Raw genomic sequence first — 19,493 nt, forward strand, 5'->3', positions numbered from 1 at the left:
GCTCTTGACAGAAGTGGCAAGCATGGTCACTAGATGTGGGCACGTCAGTGCCTGAAGTTGTCAATAGTGTAGTGTACAAAGAGAAAAAATTTCTGTTTGACATTACCAGGAGTGTTTTACATTATGATTTGGATTTGGAAAGAAGATTATTGAAACTGGAATATGTCCAGGTGCTCTGAAGCTAACCCTTCCCCTCTTGCAAAAAACAAGTCTTGATCTTTTATGACCAAAAGTCAGCAGCAGCAATACTACATTTCAAATAAATGCATTTTATATGAGGACATGATACTTTATCCGTAGAATGCCCAGCCTATCCTGTGCCAGCAAAATGATGCCTTTTTTATTCACTGGGAAGGAGTGACACTCACTGGCCAGAATATGTAGTGCTATAAATTAAGTGAATTTAAAGGGTCCTTTGAATAGTTTTAACGTGTGTTTTGGAAATGGAAAAAGAGAGAGAGGGAGTCTCAGCACATAGGTACAGGAGGGAAACAACAATTACCTGGGAGTTACAAAATTTGAAGGCTGTATTGGCAGCCATTGGAGAGTTTTTGGTCCCTTAGTAAATGGAACCAACCGTCCTCCCTTATGCATCCTTATGCACATGCATCTTGGCACTTTTCATCACCCTTTTCTCAATTTTTTCGTAAACGTCTTTTTTTTTTGGAGGTCTACAAATTTGGTTACTTTTTCTGAGGCCTAGTAGGAGTTGTGGTTGGAGATGTAGTGGCAATATCTGCAGCGTCTGTAAGAATATCCAATTCTTCTCTTAGCTTAACTTAGAGTGGAAAAGGAGGAAAGGTGTAAGGTGCAATGTCATCCTCAGTATCCTGATAGACAATATTTAGGATGTGAATTACCCCTGGCTTTTTTATTTATTAGTAGTGAGGGCAGCAAAAGAAGACAAAGGGATTTTGAAAGAAGGTAACTGAAATGGCAGGGATCTGGAAGAAATTGAGGGGCTATACTCAGAGGAAGCTTTCCGTAGATTTATACATGCATTTTGCCTAGCAGTAAGATCTGTAACAATTGTAGGAGTGGAACATCAGTCTCATGAAAAAGATGAGAACAAAGAGACTGGCTAGTTTCAAGAATTGCTTGGTAAATTCATGCTTGAGTTATTTGGTGTGGTTATCTCGGGGACCAGCGTAGTTCCTGTGTTCCCATGGCTATTGACTGGAGGATGGTCTGAGCTTCAGGAGATCCAAGTTCTGTATGCTTCTGACACTATCCTGAGGTATGGATAAGTCTGTTCACCTCTTTGTGTCTTTCTCTATTTACCTGTGACTGGGATTGCTAATTGGAAGTAAAAGCTGTCTGGGTAAAGAATCTGCCTGATAGAGTACAGCACCAACAGGGGGACTCAGTGTCTGTGAGGGTTTCTGTGTACTAATGTACTCCTCTCATATTAAATGTAAGAAGAAAAGGAGACTCTTATAACCCTGCAGGTTTTATACTTTTATATCTGCATTGTCTTTACATGGAAAGCAGTGCTACTGTGTTAAGGAAGGCTAAAGATTTGCATAGTCCCATGCCTAGGTGCTTCTAGTGTTGGACACTGGCAATACACTTATGCTGTAAACTCCTTATCAGCTTGCTCTTTTACATTTGACGAAGGCTGGCTTGAGTTTCAGTGTCTCTTCTCAACTCTTTTCTCTCGTTTTCTCTTTTTGGAGTATCACTTTCCAGTAATACTGCCTGCGGGAAGAAAGTGGGGCTTTTGCTCCCTCTGCTGGCTGGTTTATCTTTGGTCGGTGTAGCAGCTCATTAAAGCTGTGTATTAGTTTTATTATTACTTGGACAGGTCTTCTCTGTACCCCCGTAACATACCACCATTTTCAAAGAGACGAACATTTGGGGCTGGAAGTAAAACTGCTGAATAATATGCTCAGCAGCTTGTGTATGTCGAAGTGAAAGAAGTAGCAGGATTCGGTGATGCGCTTTGTAACTAGCAAATCACGAGAACGTGGCTAAGATCTGTCCTGTGCTAAAAGCACTGCTAGCCATGACTAAGATGTGTTATCTGTATCTCTTTTCCCTTTCAGCCTTATTTTTTCTAAAGACATTTCAGCCCAGGGTATTTGACATTAATGAAGAACTAGAAATCATTAAGATGCCCACCGTGAACATATTTTCCTCTGTTAACACCATCAAAAGTTGTGAAACAGATTCCTGAATATGAGAGACTCAGAGAAATCAGATTTTACTTTTCAGTAAGCATGATAAACATGTTTTCCTGTGGGCTTCTTGTCTCCTTTACTCCTGGCAGCACAGGTTTGGCTTGTTCTTTTACACAGTGCTGCTGGCTCTCAGCTAAGACAGGGCTAATGCAGGGCATGCTCAGGAATAGAGTTCAAGACAACCAGATAGTGGCTAGGCATCAGGAGATGTTTACTGAAGGCATCTAGGAGATGGTTGACCCTTGAGGGGTTAGGTAGGAACCTCAAAAAGCTTGCTTCTTTAGGTGTCTTAGTCTCCTTAGAGCAATTTTCAGAAAAAATACTGAAATTTTAAAAACTCCCCTTTGGAAATCAATGCAGTATAATTTTTATTTATTAATTCTACCAGTAGATGAAGATGTCAGACCCTCGGAATAGAACCAACAGCCCTGAACCGTATGCCTAGGTAAGAACAGGTTTTATAATCTGAAACCGCCTCCTTACAATTAGGTGCCTAAAATCATTCCCCTGTGTTTGGCCCAGTCTTTCTACTTCGCTCCTGCTGCTTCTGCTTTGGAGCTAAAACATGTGCTTGGGCTTATAAGCCCTTCCAAGACTGAGTAGATTTATACCCACATCTTCCACCTCCCCAGTCAACACCCAAACAATCTGGCTAGGAGCCTGGAGTCACAGGCAGAGCGATCTCAAGCCAGGGAATTCTGAGGGTTTTGTTGCCAAACACCACAAACTTCTGATCATTGATTCAGTTATTGGAAAAAGGAGACCACCACAAACAATCAAGCACATTAAACCCTCACCCTTCTTAATCTTTGGTCTCAACTTTCTGTATATTCAGCACAGGTTACACTCAATCCATCAAAACTCTTCCACAAAAATGGTGAGCATTGTGAGAGGTTGAGGTGATATGTGACCGTTTCTTCCTCTGACTCTGCCTAACGATCTCTTTCTGCTGCTCTTTCCTGTGGGTTTGTCAGGGTGCAGAAAGGTCCAGGGTACTCCGTGAGAGGGAACAAACCAGGAGGAGAGGCTGACCCCACCATAAGCAGGGACAGTGTCCTCACCAACAGGATGCCTGTTTTAATCCACAGCACCCAAGTAGAGTGGACAGAGCAGGGTGCTCATAACAGGATCCATGGGCAGCTCCAGACAAGATAGACTGGGAACTGACCGCGTATTTACTGTCATTTGTAGTAGCAACTGAGCACTGGAAATAAAAGCTGCCTGCAAGAAAAGCTCACAAACATTGCAGTTTATGAAACTGGTTTTCTTAGTCATTCTTCTATGATATGGCATGATAAAGTCATCCTTCACATGAACTTTACCCAATTTATACAGTTCATTTTCTGTTATATTCCCATTATATTTTTTAAAAGAAAAAAAGGGAAATCCATTTTCTGTTTTCTGTTCGATAGGTGTACTGTTTCAAATCCTAAATTTTTATTTGTATTGAAATAAATCGGCTAGATAAAGAAAAACGATTTAAAATATTTGTTAAGGTCATGAAAACAAAAAAGTACCATAGATAATTACCTTTAAGTGTTATAATAAACATCAGCATTCTGTCTAATTCCTTGTGAGTTACGATTTACAAAGCTGGAAAGAATGCCATTTATTATTGCTTCCTGTTTCCTGTAGCATGCATAGTGGAATTGCATGTCTGATTTTCAAGGGTTCATTTCTGAATCCCTAAGTTTTGCCAATCAAATAATTTAGACTGGTTAGTCCTTTACTTCTGTGGAAACCCCAAACTTACATGATAAGCATTAGTGCTATTTTGGTTTTAGTTATCATCTTACAATGTTATGGTATGACGCTTACCTAAATAGCATCTGAAAATCTACTTTACAGTAATACCTGACACAAAAGACAAAGCAGTGGATAGCCATTCTTATCCCAGCAGAGCTCACAGTTCAGAGTAAACACAGAGGAGCCATCATCTTTGCAAGTTCATCAGCAAAATAATTTTAAAAATAGAGCTATATAGATGATCTTTTCCCCTTCTGTTTCACAGTACTGATTTACGAAAAGCCACAACCTTAATTGTTTCTCTAGAAACAAAACTTACACATGAAGTGCCTGGGCTGCCAGTGTAAACTGTCTCACCAAGGTAGCTACTGTTTCAGCGTATTAGAGATGTACCATTTGCTATTCATCGCTTAAACAAGGTCTGAAAGGAGACTAAGAGTTCAAATAAACGACTTGCACACCTGTAGCTGACAGAAATAGTTAAGAATAACCTAAGAAGAGAATATAATCACACAAATTCCTGAGATGAGCATCACACAGAATTGTCCTGAGCAGATTTGGTCTTCCACTTTATAAAAAACAGTCACTACAAAGTATGTGTACTTTGACTAACTCTTCAGTAACTACAGAGTAATTATACTGTAACAGTAAATAATTGGTAGACAACTTTAAAGTGCAAACAGGTGTCAGAAACCTGTGCAGGGGGACAACACTAAAGAGATGGAGTTGTCATTAGTTGATGGAGAGAAAGGGAGAAATTAGCAAGAGGTGCTAGGGAAGAAAAGTCAGGTGAGAAGATCATGGTTCCCAGCGAGTGTCCAAAGCCTGTGCTAGGTACATTGTCCTTCCTGAATGACCCCTAAAGGGATGCAGGAGGGGTAGGAGCAATAGCTGTCATCCATGTGAAATCCCTGTTGCAGTTCTGGCAGTGGACAAGAGCCATCGGAGGGCCTTTGCCAGTGCTGCACAGTATGTTCAGCCCTGAAAGTAGATATTGACTAAGTATGGTGGGCTTCCTGAGGGAGCTGGGTGCAGGCTGGTGGGGACGAGAGGTGATGGCTGTCTTGCAGGGTCGTCCATTGCTTTGTCTTCTTGGGGGGACCTCAGCCATGGTGACATGTTATGGCAGTGGTACTCCTCCAGCTCATCCAAAACCATCAGCTTGTCTCGGGTGAGTTGTCTTAGATGGGCTACAGGGCTGCTGCTGCTCAGAAGAGGGAAGCTTATTTGTCTCTTACAGTTTTTCCCACCTTGCTCTGTCTCCTCTGTGTGTCCTTTCTCCTCTCTCACAGTCACCCATCTGACTCACAGCTGCCAGAAGCACTTGCTGAGCAGGAAGGGACACAACGATCCCTGTGGCAGTCACCCACCACCCCTGGAAGCCCTTCTTCTAACAGTAATGTTCAATATCCAGTTTTATTAAAAAGGGTCATACGTTGAATTTGGACTCTATGTTGGTTTTGAGAAACAATCACGTAAAAAAGATGGGGGTTTTATCCTTTTTTTTTTTTTTTTAATGTAATCTTTCCAGTAAGAAGTTTATTTGCTTCAGTTTCTCTTGTATCATGCTTTCCCTTTGACTTTAGATATTAAGCAGGACGGGTTTTTTACCTTCAAATCCAGTTTTAGGCTTGAAGAAAGTCAGCTGTTGTCTGTGTGGCAGCCAAGAAACAACTGTCTCTCTTTGCCTGTGTTAACACTTACATGCAATTGACTTGCAGGGTGTGAATGACTGGACCAAGCGTACCAGTTATGTGAATGAGAATTGTTTTCAGTGTTTGTTATCCTCTGTTCAGTATTCCTGGGTATCCTGAGGCTGTCTAAAACTCTGAAGCATTCCTACAAGAGGAAGAGGAAAGCTGAACAGCCCTTGTGTGCCCATTGATAGTAGCATTCTTCGTTTTTCCCTGGTTCTAGTCATGGTTTGAATGTACTGTATAAATATTGGCTCAGTCTACCGTCCATCTGAGACAAATGTGTATTCTGGGTGTTTCTGTGCACAAGTAGTTCTCTGCAAGTGCTAAACCTGAATCTATGTTGTAGGTAGCTTTGTCTCCAGTCTTGTACCAGCATGTTCCAACTTGTTCCTGTCCCCCAGCATGCTCGTACCCCCTACCCTTGTGGTCTTCCCCCAGCTGATACATGTTAGTGCTTGTTCAGCTGCCTTGTAAAACAGGGGGCCCTGAACCTACCTTTTACTTGGGTTAGTTAACTTTCTATTCACATTTAAATATTAATTATTCATTTAATTAGCTCTTGATAAAGCATGCTTTATACATTATATATATATGCTTTTCCTGATATATATCTTATATATAATTTATCTACATATGTGTATATATGCTATATATACATGGATATAAATACATATACTCTGTAGTGTATATGTATATAAAGTGCATCTATGAGTAAATAAGTAATATATTATGCCTATTTGTGTACTCACTTATATCTGTATTTAATGTATACTTATATTTATTTTCTATATTCTATATTGCATATTTTATATTCTTGTACTGGGTGCTGGTGCCCAGGCACTGGCAGGGTGGGCTGCAGGGCAGCCTCTGTGAGGAGGGGCCGGGGCTGCCCTGTGCCAGACACAGCCAGTTCCAGCTGGCTCTAGCAGACCCACTGCAGGGCACAGCTGAGCCCCTCAGCCACAGGTGGAGCGCCTCTGGGAGAACCCATTTAGAAAAGGCCAAAAACACAGCACAGGCTGTGAGGTGACAGGAAAAAAAGTGTGGAAAAACAGCCCTGCAAACACTGAGGTGAGGGGAGCAGGAGGAGGGGGAGGAGGTGCTCTGGGTTCCAGAGCAGAGATTTCCCTGCAGCCCCTGGAGAAACCATGCTGGAGCAGGTTTATCCTGAAGGACTGCAGCCTGTGGAAAGACCTGCACTGGAGCAGGGGAACAGGGTGAGGAGGAGGAAAGAGGGGTAGAGACAAAATGTTATGGCCTGACTACAACCCCCCATTCCCCATCCCCCTGTGCTGCTCGAGCTGTATGTGAGGGAGGCAAGTAGAGGAGCTGGCAATGAAGGAGAGGAGCTGAGCCAGGGAAAGGAAAGGTGTGGGGGAGATGTTTTAGTTTTCCTTGTTTCTCACTATCCAAATCTATTTTAACTGTCAATAATTTAAATTGATTTTCCCCAAGTTGGATCTGTTTTGCCTGTGACAGTAGCTGGTAAGTGATCTCCCTGTCTTTATCTTGACTCACAAGCCTTTTAATCTTATTTTTTCCCCTTGTCCTCTCAAGAAAGGGGGAGTGAGAGAGTGGCTCAGTGGGCATCTGGCAGCTGGCCAAGGTCAACCCACCACAATTCTATAGTCTATATATTTTGTGTATCTATTTCTATATATAGAAACCTATGTATATACAAAAGTGTATATATATATTTTAATATGGGTACTTCCTGGTCCAAAGGAAGTGACCAGCCAGTCAGTGGGTGGTCTGAGATCATGTGGGTATGACAGTTTTAAAAAAATGGCAACCATCCAATCATCGAGAAGTATGAAAACATGTGAAAACATGTGGGGTATGACATAAAAGATGTGGGTCTACAGGTCTAACTTAGGCAGGAGCATCCTGCTCTGATGCCTTTCTGGTGTAGACAGGAAAGGGCAAGTGGTCCTATCAGCCAGTCACAGGGCAGTCTGTGAAAAAGTGGTGTACTGTGTTTTACAAAATGGCTATCCCTGGGGGCAGAAACAGGTGAAGGGGACAGACAAGATGACTGGAAGATGTACAGGACTTTGGGGCAAGTGGGACACAGTGTGGGCAGTAGGGGCAGGGCTTCCTCTGCCATTAGGGTGGTGGCACCTGTCCCTGCCCATGCTGGATCAGGGTTGTCCCCATGCTGCTTTTCCCTTCCACCAAGCTCCCTCTGGTGTGTGACCTCTGTGCTGTACTCTGTGGCCCCATCTGTGTGCACCACCCCACGTGTAGTCCAACAAAAGGGACCATCACTGCCCTTCACATTCTGGCAGAGCTACAGGGGATGCAGCCCAAAATATGGGCGGTCTTCATCCAGTGTGGGTTTGGGCCTGCCCCATACTATGTGCAGCACTTGATGTTTTTTCATGTTGAGTTTTATGAGACCCTTGTAAGATTGTTTCTTACCCTGTTCAGGCACATCTAAGCAATGGCTCTGCCCTCAGGTTTATTGACTGAACCTCTGGTTTGGTGTTGTGTGTGGACTTGATGAGGTGTATTTCATCTCCTCTTCTGTAACGCTGATAAAAGTGTTGATGAGGGAAAGTCCCTGGACAGAATCCTACGGAGTTAATCTTGTCACTAGTCTCTAGGTTGAACATTAATTTTTCCCCTTCCTGGTAATCTCTTCCTCCTATATTTTTCATGTAAAACCTACCAAAAGCACGCTAGGTGTAGTTAGTGTGTTTATTTCTGTTTGCTGAAATCTCACAATTTTAATAGTACGGCCATCAGGGCTGTTAGTCAATCGTTTGCTTTGAATTTCTTGAGCTAGCATTGTCAGTAGTGTTTATCTTCTTCAGAAGGGTTTCTCATTGGAAAAATGTCTTATCTTATGCAGGACTATTAAGGTTTTAATTGCTGGTTTGGGAGTATAGGGGTTTAGATACAACCTCTTGGCATGGAATCAGAGAAAATGACAGCTGGAAGAGCTGGTACACGAGAGGGAATGTCTTGGGCTGTTAGTGGAAGAAATGTCAGTTTTCTTTTCTTGTTTTCTGCATGACCTTAAGACATGGTGAAAACTGTAGTGCAAATACATCAGATCTCTGCCTTTCTGGTCTGTCCATCTGAGTGCTTTATACATAATTTATTTTCACCAATTGTTTAAATGTTTAACATATTATCAATGGTGGAAAGACTGCCAAGACATAGTACACATCAAAGTAATGGATATTCTGCCAGCATTTGAGCATTTAATCAGCTAGGATTTAATTACACATTTTGTTTTCCAATTCTCATTACTTTTCAATTTTTTTAAAAACTATTTTAAGGGGCAGGAGTATATATTTTGAGACTTCTGAACTTTTTTCTTGATTTGAATGGTGATACTAGAAATACTGTGGTAGTAGCTGTTTCTTCTGTATTTATGTATGTTTTGAATTTATGGAATGCATTTAATGCAACATTTTTCATTAAGGTACTGTTCCTCACTCCAATCATATCTCTAATTCTACTTTAATGCATTATCAGTTATGATATCTTTCTACTGCAGCACATAAGCAACCAGTGAAACAGGAAATAGTAAGTATGACAAGCTTCTATGGGAAATTATACTTGATAATGTGAATTTTACCTATTGATTTTATGGTGCTCAGCATTCCTGTCATTTTTGTTCCATGTTTCTTAAAGGTTATTGAATGCAAAATGATGATATTCACTTGACTAGGAAGAATTAACTGATTAAACACAAAGTACCTGTGATGAAAAAAAGTTGTGTGAATGAGAGAGCTAAAACTAGATCTAGATTTACGGTTCAATATGATGACTCATTAAGCACTGCTTTCTTTTTACAGCTTTCTCTTGGTGCTGATTTGTTTAATATTCAGTGTACTATCTACTATAGAGCATTATTCTGAATTTGCCACTGGAACCCTTTTCTGGATGGTAAGTGAACTTTTTTTTGGAAAAACTCTAAGCAGTTTGACTTAATCTAAATGGCTTTAGGTGAACAAGGGAGGTAACTGTTAAAATCCGCATGCAAAGTGTGCTGCCAGGACATTTAAAATAGTACCTGCTTTCATTAAAAGAAGGTCATAGTTTAATGGCCATGATTATTTTCTAGATCTGTAAACTATGAGAGTAATTGACAGATTAACGTTTTTTATATACTTGCTTTTCATAAGGTGTGAAACCCTACTCTGTAGCATTTATAGTGGACAACTGGTGGTTGTCAGTCTTGTGCAGTGTGGAACAGGATATTCTATAGGCAGGAATGTATTTTTAAAATATATCTCTTTTAAGTCTTAAGGTAAAAAATTGGCCAAGAACCATGTCGCTCAGAACTATCTGAATCTTGGGGGTAAGTGATTTCTGTCAGACTAGTTTGCCAATATATAGAACAGGAAGGAAGAGCTTTTATCACGCTTCTGTGCATCAGTGATTTGGCTTTGAAGCTGGTGCGTGTTAACTGTTGTGGCTCTTAGCAAACCACCAGGGTGTCAGGTTCTTAAGCATAAATGAGTTTTTGTACTTGGTATTTTGCAAAACCGTAAAGACATTGTGTTGCTTATCTAATATCCTTTTCTTGCTATTAGGATCTTAAGTAGTAATTTAAACAGCAGGTGTTGTGATAGAAAAATCTGCTCACTTGGAGGTATACAGAGGTTGCTTATTGTTTTCACAGTAGGCAGGGAACTATTTTTTTTTATCACCGGACTGAGTGGCTAACTTACTTACAGATGAAATGTACCTGAACTGTGTTACCGGTCCTGAGCTAATAAGTCTCCTAAAAATGTGAAATCACATCCACCAGCCACCTATAGACTGTTGCAACATATGTACAATATTTTTGAGCATCAACTTGAAGTATGTGGGAAATAAAAGTACAAATCATTTGCAAGAGGACTCAAGACAATGTTCCTTCTCTGTTCCCCCCTGCTCCTCTTCACCTGTAGAAATTTAAGAATGGAGATAAAACATCCATGATAAAAATGGAGTAAGTCACTTTTAAACAGTTGCTCACAATATCTGTATTTTAGACATTCAAATCCTCTGATCTCAATTTGTGATAATCTCAGTATTCTTACTGTAATTTCTTTTTGTGAAGTGGTGACTTCTAGTGTGATGGAGTTTGTTTTTTCCATCTGATCTGAAAATAAAAATCAGTTATCTGTTTTCCCATGGCTTAGATTATGCTAGTGTATGCAGCTTTTGCATGCAATTAATGAAGCCATCATTAGGATCCCTGAGTTATTTTTGGGTTTCGATTAATGTTAATCCTCTAACAAATGTTGCTTGGCCTTTAAGCCATAATAAGTGACAAAGTGCTATATTCTGCCAATCATATATAGTCTTCTCATACTCACTGAAAGATGTAGAGTGATTATAGCTCAGTATAACCACCACCCAAAACAATAATAGTGGCAAAGATTCAATGCCTAGCTGATTGTTTTTGTGTAGATGGTATGTGCATGTGCAGACACATACTGTTGAACAAAAGATACTTGGTGAAGACAGATGTGTGGTTCATGTAGTACCCACATAGCATAGCTAGATATTTTTAAGTGATGTTATCATCTAAGAAATGAATCATGCATAGTCAGTGGCAGTGCTGGAGCAATTTCTTGGCCACCTTGTGTTACAAACTTACCCTGGAGGATACCTCTCTTGAATTCTCCTTCCTACTGTTTCCTTATCTTCCTTCCTAGAAACAGCCAGCACGGAGGTGAGCTGTTCTGCTGACTACTGTAGATTCACTTGCCTAGAAAGCATTTGTCTCAGAACTGAGAGTCTTAGAGTTTGCTCTGAAATAAAGTAACATCAATTACAACACTTGAAAGATTGCTTTTAGAGCTAATTAAATTGGTTCTTTTTCATAGAGTTGTGGGGTTTCTGTTTCTAGCAGCTAAATGGTTAGACTCCTGCTTGGAGCACTTCTCCCTACCTTTACCTGAAGGAATTTCAAACTGCATCTCCCATTTTACCCAGGAGAATGCTAACCTGCAGAAGCCTGGAGATCAATGCTCTTTTTACTCTGTAGTAGGTCATTACTCTGATCTGGTTCATACCCTAGTTGACTGTTCATGTATCCAGAGAGAGTTTCTCCCACCAAAATATAGAATCAAATGCCCATGTATTCTGCCTTCCGTGCCACTCTGCTCTCTTGAAAGTGTTTGAGAACAGTGGAGACTGCCAGGATGGTGAGAAACAAAATTAGACCAAATCATCTATTGGATCAGGTTCAAAATGAAATTGATTTCTTTCTCTCCTGATTGAAGGAACCTGTAATTCTTTGTATAGCCCTGTTAGTGTGTCAGTAGCAAATAAATACAAGTATGCGATGCTTGTGGTATTTTCCCACTTGTGGAAAAACTGCTTTTCATTATGTTGAGGTAAATTAACAGTTGGGAAGGATCAACTTCAAAATTGTAATGTTGAAAGTTGGTAAGGCCTGACAAGAAGGATACCATTTGATACTTGTAGACACTTACATGTTTCTGTATTTTCTAAGAGAGGGTGAGATGATGTGCCAAATACAATTTTGGGTAATATGTGTGACTGTCATGGTTTTAGCTGGCATAGAGTTAATTTTCTTCACTGCAGCTGGCATAGTGCTGTGCTTTGGACTTAGAATGAAAACAATGTTGATAACACACCCGTGTTTTGGTTGTTTCTGGGTAGTGCTTGTACTAGTCAAGGACTTTTATAGCTTCCCATGCTCTGCCAGGTGCACAAGAAGCCGGGAGGCGAGGGGGCACAGCTAAGAGAGGGGATTCAAACTGGCCAAAGGGGTATTCCATATCATGTAATGTCATGCCCAGTATGTTAACTGGGAGGAGCTGGCTGGGGGAGGGAGGCAGCAATCACGGCTTGGGGACAGGCAGTGTTGATCGCCAGGTGGTGAGTGGCTGTATTGTTTGTGTTTCTGTTTTTTTTTTCCATTTTTTATTTTTCCCTTTATTATATTATCATTATTGTTATTATTATCATAATAAATATTATAATTATTATTTTACTGTAATTATTAAACTGTTCTTATCTCAACCCACAAGGGTTTTTTTTGTGCTTTTGCTCTTCTGATCCCCCATCCCACAGGGGTGGGGGGAGTGAGCGAGCGGCTGCGTGGTGTTTAGTTGCCGTCTGAGGCTGAACCACGACAGTGACTGAGGTAGATACGGCACATTAGGAACAGATGTAACTGCAGATGTGTCCTAAACCACTGAAGCCCTGTGTTTTAAAGACTTAATTTTTTAACGTTCTCAATACATCTGGGCAGTGTAAGATAGTTTCTTGTCAAGTGTGAAACCTATCATCATTCAGACAAGCTATGTGAATATACCAAGGAGAGAATATCATATCAAGGAGGCCCTCTAAAGTAGTGTTTGTAGTTTCAATGGGAAAAGGGGGCTGAAGAAGCAGTTGCTGGAACTTAAAGTAAAAAAAGCCTCAAATCCTTCCTCGCTTGCCCCCACCCCCCAAGAATATGTTTTCAAGTCTCTGAAAATTCAAGTGAATTCTGGAGGAAAATAATACGACTCTTTGGCCCTGCATTTGAATGTTAAGGCCAATCTGTCATCTTTGAGACTATTGAAGATATTGCATAGCCACAGCTTCTGATACAGGCTGATGCTATGCCTCCCCAAATGCTGTAAATTGCTTTATTTGATGTCCTTGCTTGGCCTTAAAGGAAACTTCTTAAGCCATATTAAGCGATGAACAAAGTGCAGTATTCTGGCAATCATATATAGTCTTCTCATACTCACTGAAAGATGTAGAGTTGCATTTATGAAGAAAAGACAACAAGTAAATCTCCACCTGACCGTCACTGTGGTAAAGCCAGTTTACTTCCATGGTAGTAGGACTGGTGAAATTGCTTGTGTTGAACTTGCAAATGCTGTCATTTGAAGCAGGTTTTTGTTCTCGTACTAGCAAGTATTTTGTGTATTCACTGCCGCTCTTGGGAGGCTTTTTTCCAGCTCTGTCTGAGATAATCTAATTTAATTTTACGATATACATACATTTTATGATCTTTGTTAATTCCTGGTTGTTTCTTTTTTTCCTCTTACTATTTAGCAAGCCAGCAAATGAGGGAAGTGACAGTAACATTGTCACAATGAATCATGCTGATAAACACCAACAGAATATGTAGTGAAGAACATAATTCCTCCTGGATTTTTTATACTTGCAGAGAGAAGCTTAGAGTTTCAGATAGTGTTTGAAATGGATCACAAGACTTCTAGGTAGAAGAACAATGTACATGTTATTTCACAGTCCACAAAGCTTAAATACACTTGCAGGGCTTTTTTTATTCAGATTGCTGCATGTAGTGTGGTACGAAAAGGAATCTTTAGTTTCCCCTGCTGCCATCGGTCCTGGATCTATACTGTTGGGAGCTTTTTCACTTGTCTATCCATCAGTATTTATGATCTGCTGCATGAGGAAGTTCTTGTACAATGTCTGGGGAAACAAGGACAATGGAACAGGCCACAGTTGTGAATAAAGTGTTTGCAGCACTTAAGGCACTACTACGTCATGATCTGCCTTCTAAACTTACACTGTCTTCCCCTCTCTTCAGCTCCTGTAGATGTTGGAATTTTCCAAGCAGGAAGGGCAAATACGGTTTTCCAAAATAATTGCAGCCACTCTAGTTACAGAATGCATAATGGGAGGGCATAGCATCTCCACTTGTTGCAGTATGCAAATGCTGGATCTCACAGAACTCTGGGACCATGTGCCGTGGTCGTTTCTTCTTTTCATACACTTACAGAATAATTCAGGTTGGAAGGGACCTCAGGAGTTCTCTAGTCCAACATCCTGCTGAAAACAGGGTCAGTGATGGGATCAGACCAGTTTTCTCAGGGCATTATCCCATCAGGTTTTGAAAATCTCACAGGATGGAGACTGTGTAGCTTTTCAGGGCAGTCTTCCTGCCATGCACTGCTGTTAAGAACCTGGCTCCATCTTCTCAGAACCTCCTTGTATGTATTGAAAGGCAGCTCAGAAGTCCCCCATGCATTCATTTCTCCAGGGTGAACAAGTACAGTTCCCTCCGCCTCTCCTCAAAGTGCATGTGGTCCAAAACTGTGACAACCTCGATGGCCCTATGTGGAACTTGCTCCACTTTATCAAAGTCTTTCTTGTAGTGGTGGAAAAAAACAGGTGCAGTATTCCGGGTGCAATCTAATGAGTGCTAAGTAAAGGGGGATAATCTCTTTCTGTGTTCTCCTGTTGTTAGCTTTTATCGCTTCTGTGTGTTTGGAGGAGGTTGTCTTTAAAGACCTGCTAGCTATCCTGAGTCTGTTGACCCTTCAGAGCTGCCTCCCATGTCTCCAACCTGTCTGTTCCCTGAACAATTGAAAGTTTGCTATCCTAAGTTAGGGTCTGTACTCCATTCAGCATCTTGAATGGCATTATTTCTTGGATGCTACATCCAAGGCATTGTCGTTGATAATTATATCGCCAACTACTTTTTACTTGTACTTCTTATCCTGATCACGTGGTCTGTGACAAACTTCCACCATGATGTCATCTTCAGTGGCCTGTTGTCAGATAATGATTTAACGCACTAAGGGCTTTATACCTGACTTCTGAAGAAGTTTGCCATGTCTTTTTTTAAGTCCACTGTCTGATGTCCCTGTGCATTTCTTCCAGTATGTGCTGGTTTTGTCTGGGATAGAGTTAATTTTCTTCATAGTAACTGGTTTGGCGCTATGTTTTGGTTTTGTGCTGAAAACAGTGTTGATAACACAGGGATGCTTTAATTACTGCTGAGCAGTGCTCACACAGAGTCCTGGCCTTTTCTGCCTCTCATCCCACCACAACAGCGAGTAGCTGGGGGTGCACAAGAAGCTGGGTTGGGACACAGCTGGGACAGCTGACCCCAAATGACCAAAGGGGTATTCCACATCATATGATGTCATGCTCAGCATATAAAGCTGGGGGAAGAAGAATGATGTGATGGCATTTGTCTTCCCAAGTAACCGTTACGTGTGATGGAGCCCTGCTTCCCTGGAGATGGCTGAACACCTGCCTGCTGACGAGAAGTAGTGAATTAATTCCTTGTTTTGCTTTGCTTGTGTGTGCAGCTTTTGCTTTACCTATTGAACTGTCTTTACTTCAACCCATGAGTTTTATCACTTTTACCCTCCAATTCTCTCCCCATCCCACTGCGGGGTAGCGTGTGGTGCTTAATTGCTGTCTGGGGTTAAACCACAACAAGTATCTCGTGCCCTAAATATTGGAGCAGGTACTCTTTTAAGAAATCTTCCATTTTTATCACCAGAACAAATTGGCAAAACTGAGCAGCACACTGAGCCAAAAGAGCACTATGAGGGGTGACTATGAGAAGTTCTGTAACGGGGACTGCTCAAAAGAGAGAATTCTATTGTATACTAAAAACAAGTTTCTGAAATAATCCTGCCCAGGATGGTGTTTATGAACTTGAGATACAGCCTCACAAATTATCATGCCATGCCTGAGTACCAGAGGGTGGGTAACCAGGGTGTATGGTATGTTCAAAGAGTAACAATTTGAGGGTAGGGGAGGGAGTGTGGCTTTCTTGCCTTTTGTGGACCACACGGTAAAAAGCCTGTTCTGAACAGGCATGTGAGCATCCGAATTTTGGAACTGGTTTAAAAATCCTTTTGAAAAGTGTAATAATACTTCTGGTAAAAACAGGGAAGAAAAAACCTGTTAAATAGCTGTCATGTGTATGTGTGTGTGTCCATGTTCCAATTTAGTTACCCTCTAGACACTTTTGGCACTCATGGAGATATTTTTCAGGGTTCACTTGCCTTTTTAATAGCTTCTTCCAAATGCAAGTCAAGAACAGCGATTATGGAATTTCCTACAGTCAATACTTAATCTTGAGTCAACACTGTTCACTTTCTGTCTTTGATAGAATTGACTCCTAATTATTACTTGTGTTTATCTGCTACCTTCCCAATGGTTTCTGTAAGTGCTCCTTAAATACCATGTGACTGAGTGCAGAATGAGTTTGTGATTCCTGCCTGATCTACAGAGCTGCGTCTGCATGCACTTCTGACACTCTTCTGGCTCTTGAACTGTGTTCATCTTGAAGAAGGCAAAACCTGACAGCTGTCTTTTTGTTCCGTCATGCTTACCTGTTGCTTGTTATTCTTTTTATAATGTCCTTTCAAAATGCATAATCTGAGAAATTAAGAAAACAGGCATAGTATTATTTCTTTTTTAATTTGAAATCCTATCTGCTTTAAGTAATTTCACACTTCAACTCTTCACTGATATATTTACAGATAGTTTTGTAATAAATAATTAAAAGAAGAAGACTTTAAATATTAGAGTTGGTTTTAATCTACTTGTCCGTAAAATAAATATATGCACTTTTATCATTACCTTGGATTTGTGTCAGAAGTCAGCTCTTCTTCCATTGACCATATTTCTCAGCGTTCTAACCATTTTACTTCTCTTTGCGTTCACTTGTTAAAAGTTTCCCTGTGAGTTCAACAGATCAATTAAATCATTGCTGATTGCTTATGATGTCTTTCATTACAAAAGTTCTGCTTGCCTAACTGTTTTTTTTTTTTTACTTTTAATATTTGTAACTTGTATGTAAGTCCTCCTTTTACACTCCTTGTTCTAAGAAGGGTCCTCTAAAATCTTATTTACTGTAGTGTTTAAAGTTATGCTTCTTCAGCCACGTTCTTTGGGAGGTCATCAAATTTACATGTGCGTGTCTGATTCTTGATGTATAAAGCTTTCTTTCAGGTGTGCATATTATACAACAAATTATATAATTTCACTACTTAGTACTGTTGGGTGATTGTTCAAAACAAAGAATGTCTTGAGCTATTCTCAGAAAGCTGCTGTTATATTAGCACAGACTTTTTGCGTGACCATAGGCAAACCTTGAAATTGTCCAAGACCACAGTAGCTCAGTTACTGAGAGTAAAAATAAAAAAAAGGTGTTTAGGAATATTTTTACTTAAAGTCCCCATGGAAATTATTGGTTTTATTTAAAAAATTGTGCCAGAAAAGGAAAAAATACTGGGTTTTAGCAAACACTGCATAAGCTTGTCCATCTATTTTTTCAGGCTTCCTTCATTGTGTCACATTTAGGTAACCTTTTATCCTTTCACTTTGTCCCAGATTTTAATTCCCTAATAAATACAGTTATAATTTTATCTTACTCTAAGATAATTCTATTGAAAAATTATTTTTTAAAAGTTGCCAAAGCCTCTTGTATAGGCTTTTACCTATACAGCAAGAGGCCGTAATGTTTTCTTAATGATGCAGTAGTTTGTGTCAGTTTTGATTTGTAAATGGCATCTAGATCTTTAAGGATATGGCATTAAAAAATAAACTATAAAATGGGCCAGGTGTAGTTCCTCCTTTGAGGATGAATCTGATTGTTTTCATGGTTAGAGGTCATATATTTTTCTACCAGGAGAGGTCACCATGGTAGTTTACAAAAGAGATTTTTATTTTTATTGTAAAAGACCTTGCAAAGAGAGAGTTTCTTAGCTCGTGGGAGTAATTTCAATAACTGTGCTGTTCTAAAAACGAGAATAAAATTTTATTTTTATCATACACATGATGTTTTTACACACTCTGAATAACAGAACACAATAAATCTTCAATTTGTGTAAGGACAGTGTTGTAGGTTAAGGGGAAATTTTTCACTGTTTTAAATCTTGATGTTCATTATCTTTTTAATTTAAGAATACGAACAGTGTTCTTGACTTTGAGAAAATAGAATGTTTTTGCTATAAAGCATATTGATTCAACTTTGTTAATTTAATTTCTACTTGTGTGCCATGATGTATTTAACATTGCAGCATTGCAATTGAAAAGAAGGAGGGATAGGAAATATATTGTTTATCTTATTGTGCTTTCCAATTCAGAGCACATAATCCAAATGTGAAATCACTGCAACGTTTTCAGGCTAAGTGGTAAAGGCAAATCTGTGTAGGAATTGATATACCGGATTGGACCAAAACCTCAGTTATTTCAGCATTGTATCTCTGATTGTGGTCTGTTTTCAATGCAAAATAGGAAGACTTTCTTACAAAACTATTATATATTAAGATAGGTAAAGCACTTCTGAGTTGTCTTTTTCTTTCGCTGGGTTTCATTAGATTCTAGTAATATTCTCCTGATGGGTGCTGTTGTTTTCTGGGGCTTAGGGGATAAGACTTTAAAGGGCATGTGCTGTACTAGAAGCTTTCTGCAGGAGAGCCACAAACAAGGTGGATAGTCTTGATGTTTGAGCTGCGATCACTTTCCATCTTTCAGCAGGGCTGGATCCTTGATTCCAGTGGTTTTTCTAGATGAGCTCAGCTCCTGTGGTACCTCTTCCGTTGTGAGACAGACTTTATGCATCTGTTTTCCTCTGATATATTTCTTTGCTGGAGAAAAGAACAGCGTATCTTCCAAACACATTAACAACTGTAGTTCATAGTAGTACAATACTAGAGGGTACACAATACCTTTAAAGACTCTGTTTTCAGGGTCCTCACTTGTCTCTATTGTAGGCCTTCACTGCCCTCTCACACTGCTTGGTTGCTAGTGATCCTCATGTAGTGACTACATTTAGCATGTAGCTTTTATTAATATTCTTCTGTTTGCAAATGTTGTAGGAAAGGCCAAGATGTAAGATTAGGAGCTCCCACACCAGCTGCTGCTTAAGCTTTTCGGAAGAGAGGCTCATGCTGTGGCTGTATTTAGGAGTCAGGGCTTAAGGGGTGGGTCTCATGAAATCATGAGTTCTAGGCTGCAGATGGGTCACGTTGTTCTGTGTCTCTCCTGAAGTCACTGCTCGGTTTTGGCTTTATATAATGATTTCTTCTATATCATACACCATGAACACATCCTCCTGCTGTATATATAAGCTAAGCTTCTCAGAGTACCCCAAACTTCAGAGTACCAAGTGATAGGT

At 40.1% G+C, this 19,493-nt stretch overlaps 1 protein-coding gene across 1 annotated transcript in view; it reads left to right on the plus strand.

The window, feature by feature from the left end:
• LOC142065609 (potassium voltage-gated channel subfamily KQT member 1-like) overlaps window positions 1–19,493 on the plus strand; it is a 516,224-nt gene that overhangs the window by 20,603 nt on the left and 476,128 nt on the right. The window contains exon 3 of the mRNA XM_075111896.1: window positions 9,433–9,523. Coding sequence (XP_074967997.1) covers window positions 9,433–9,523 — 91 coding nt within the window. The remainder of the gene's footprint in view (window positions 1–9,432; window positions 9,524–19,493) is intronic.

This window comes from Phalacrocorax aristotelis, chromosome 1 (assembly GCF_949628215.1).
Source record: "Phalacrocorax aristotelis chromosome 1, bGulAri2.1, whole genome shotgun sequence".
NCBI lineage: Eukaryota > Metazoa > Chordata > Aves > Suliformes > Phalacrocoracidae > Phalacrocorax > Phalacrocorax aristotelis.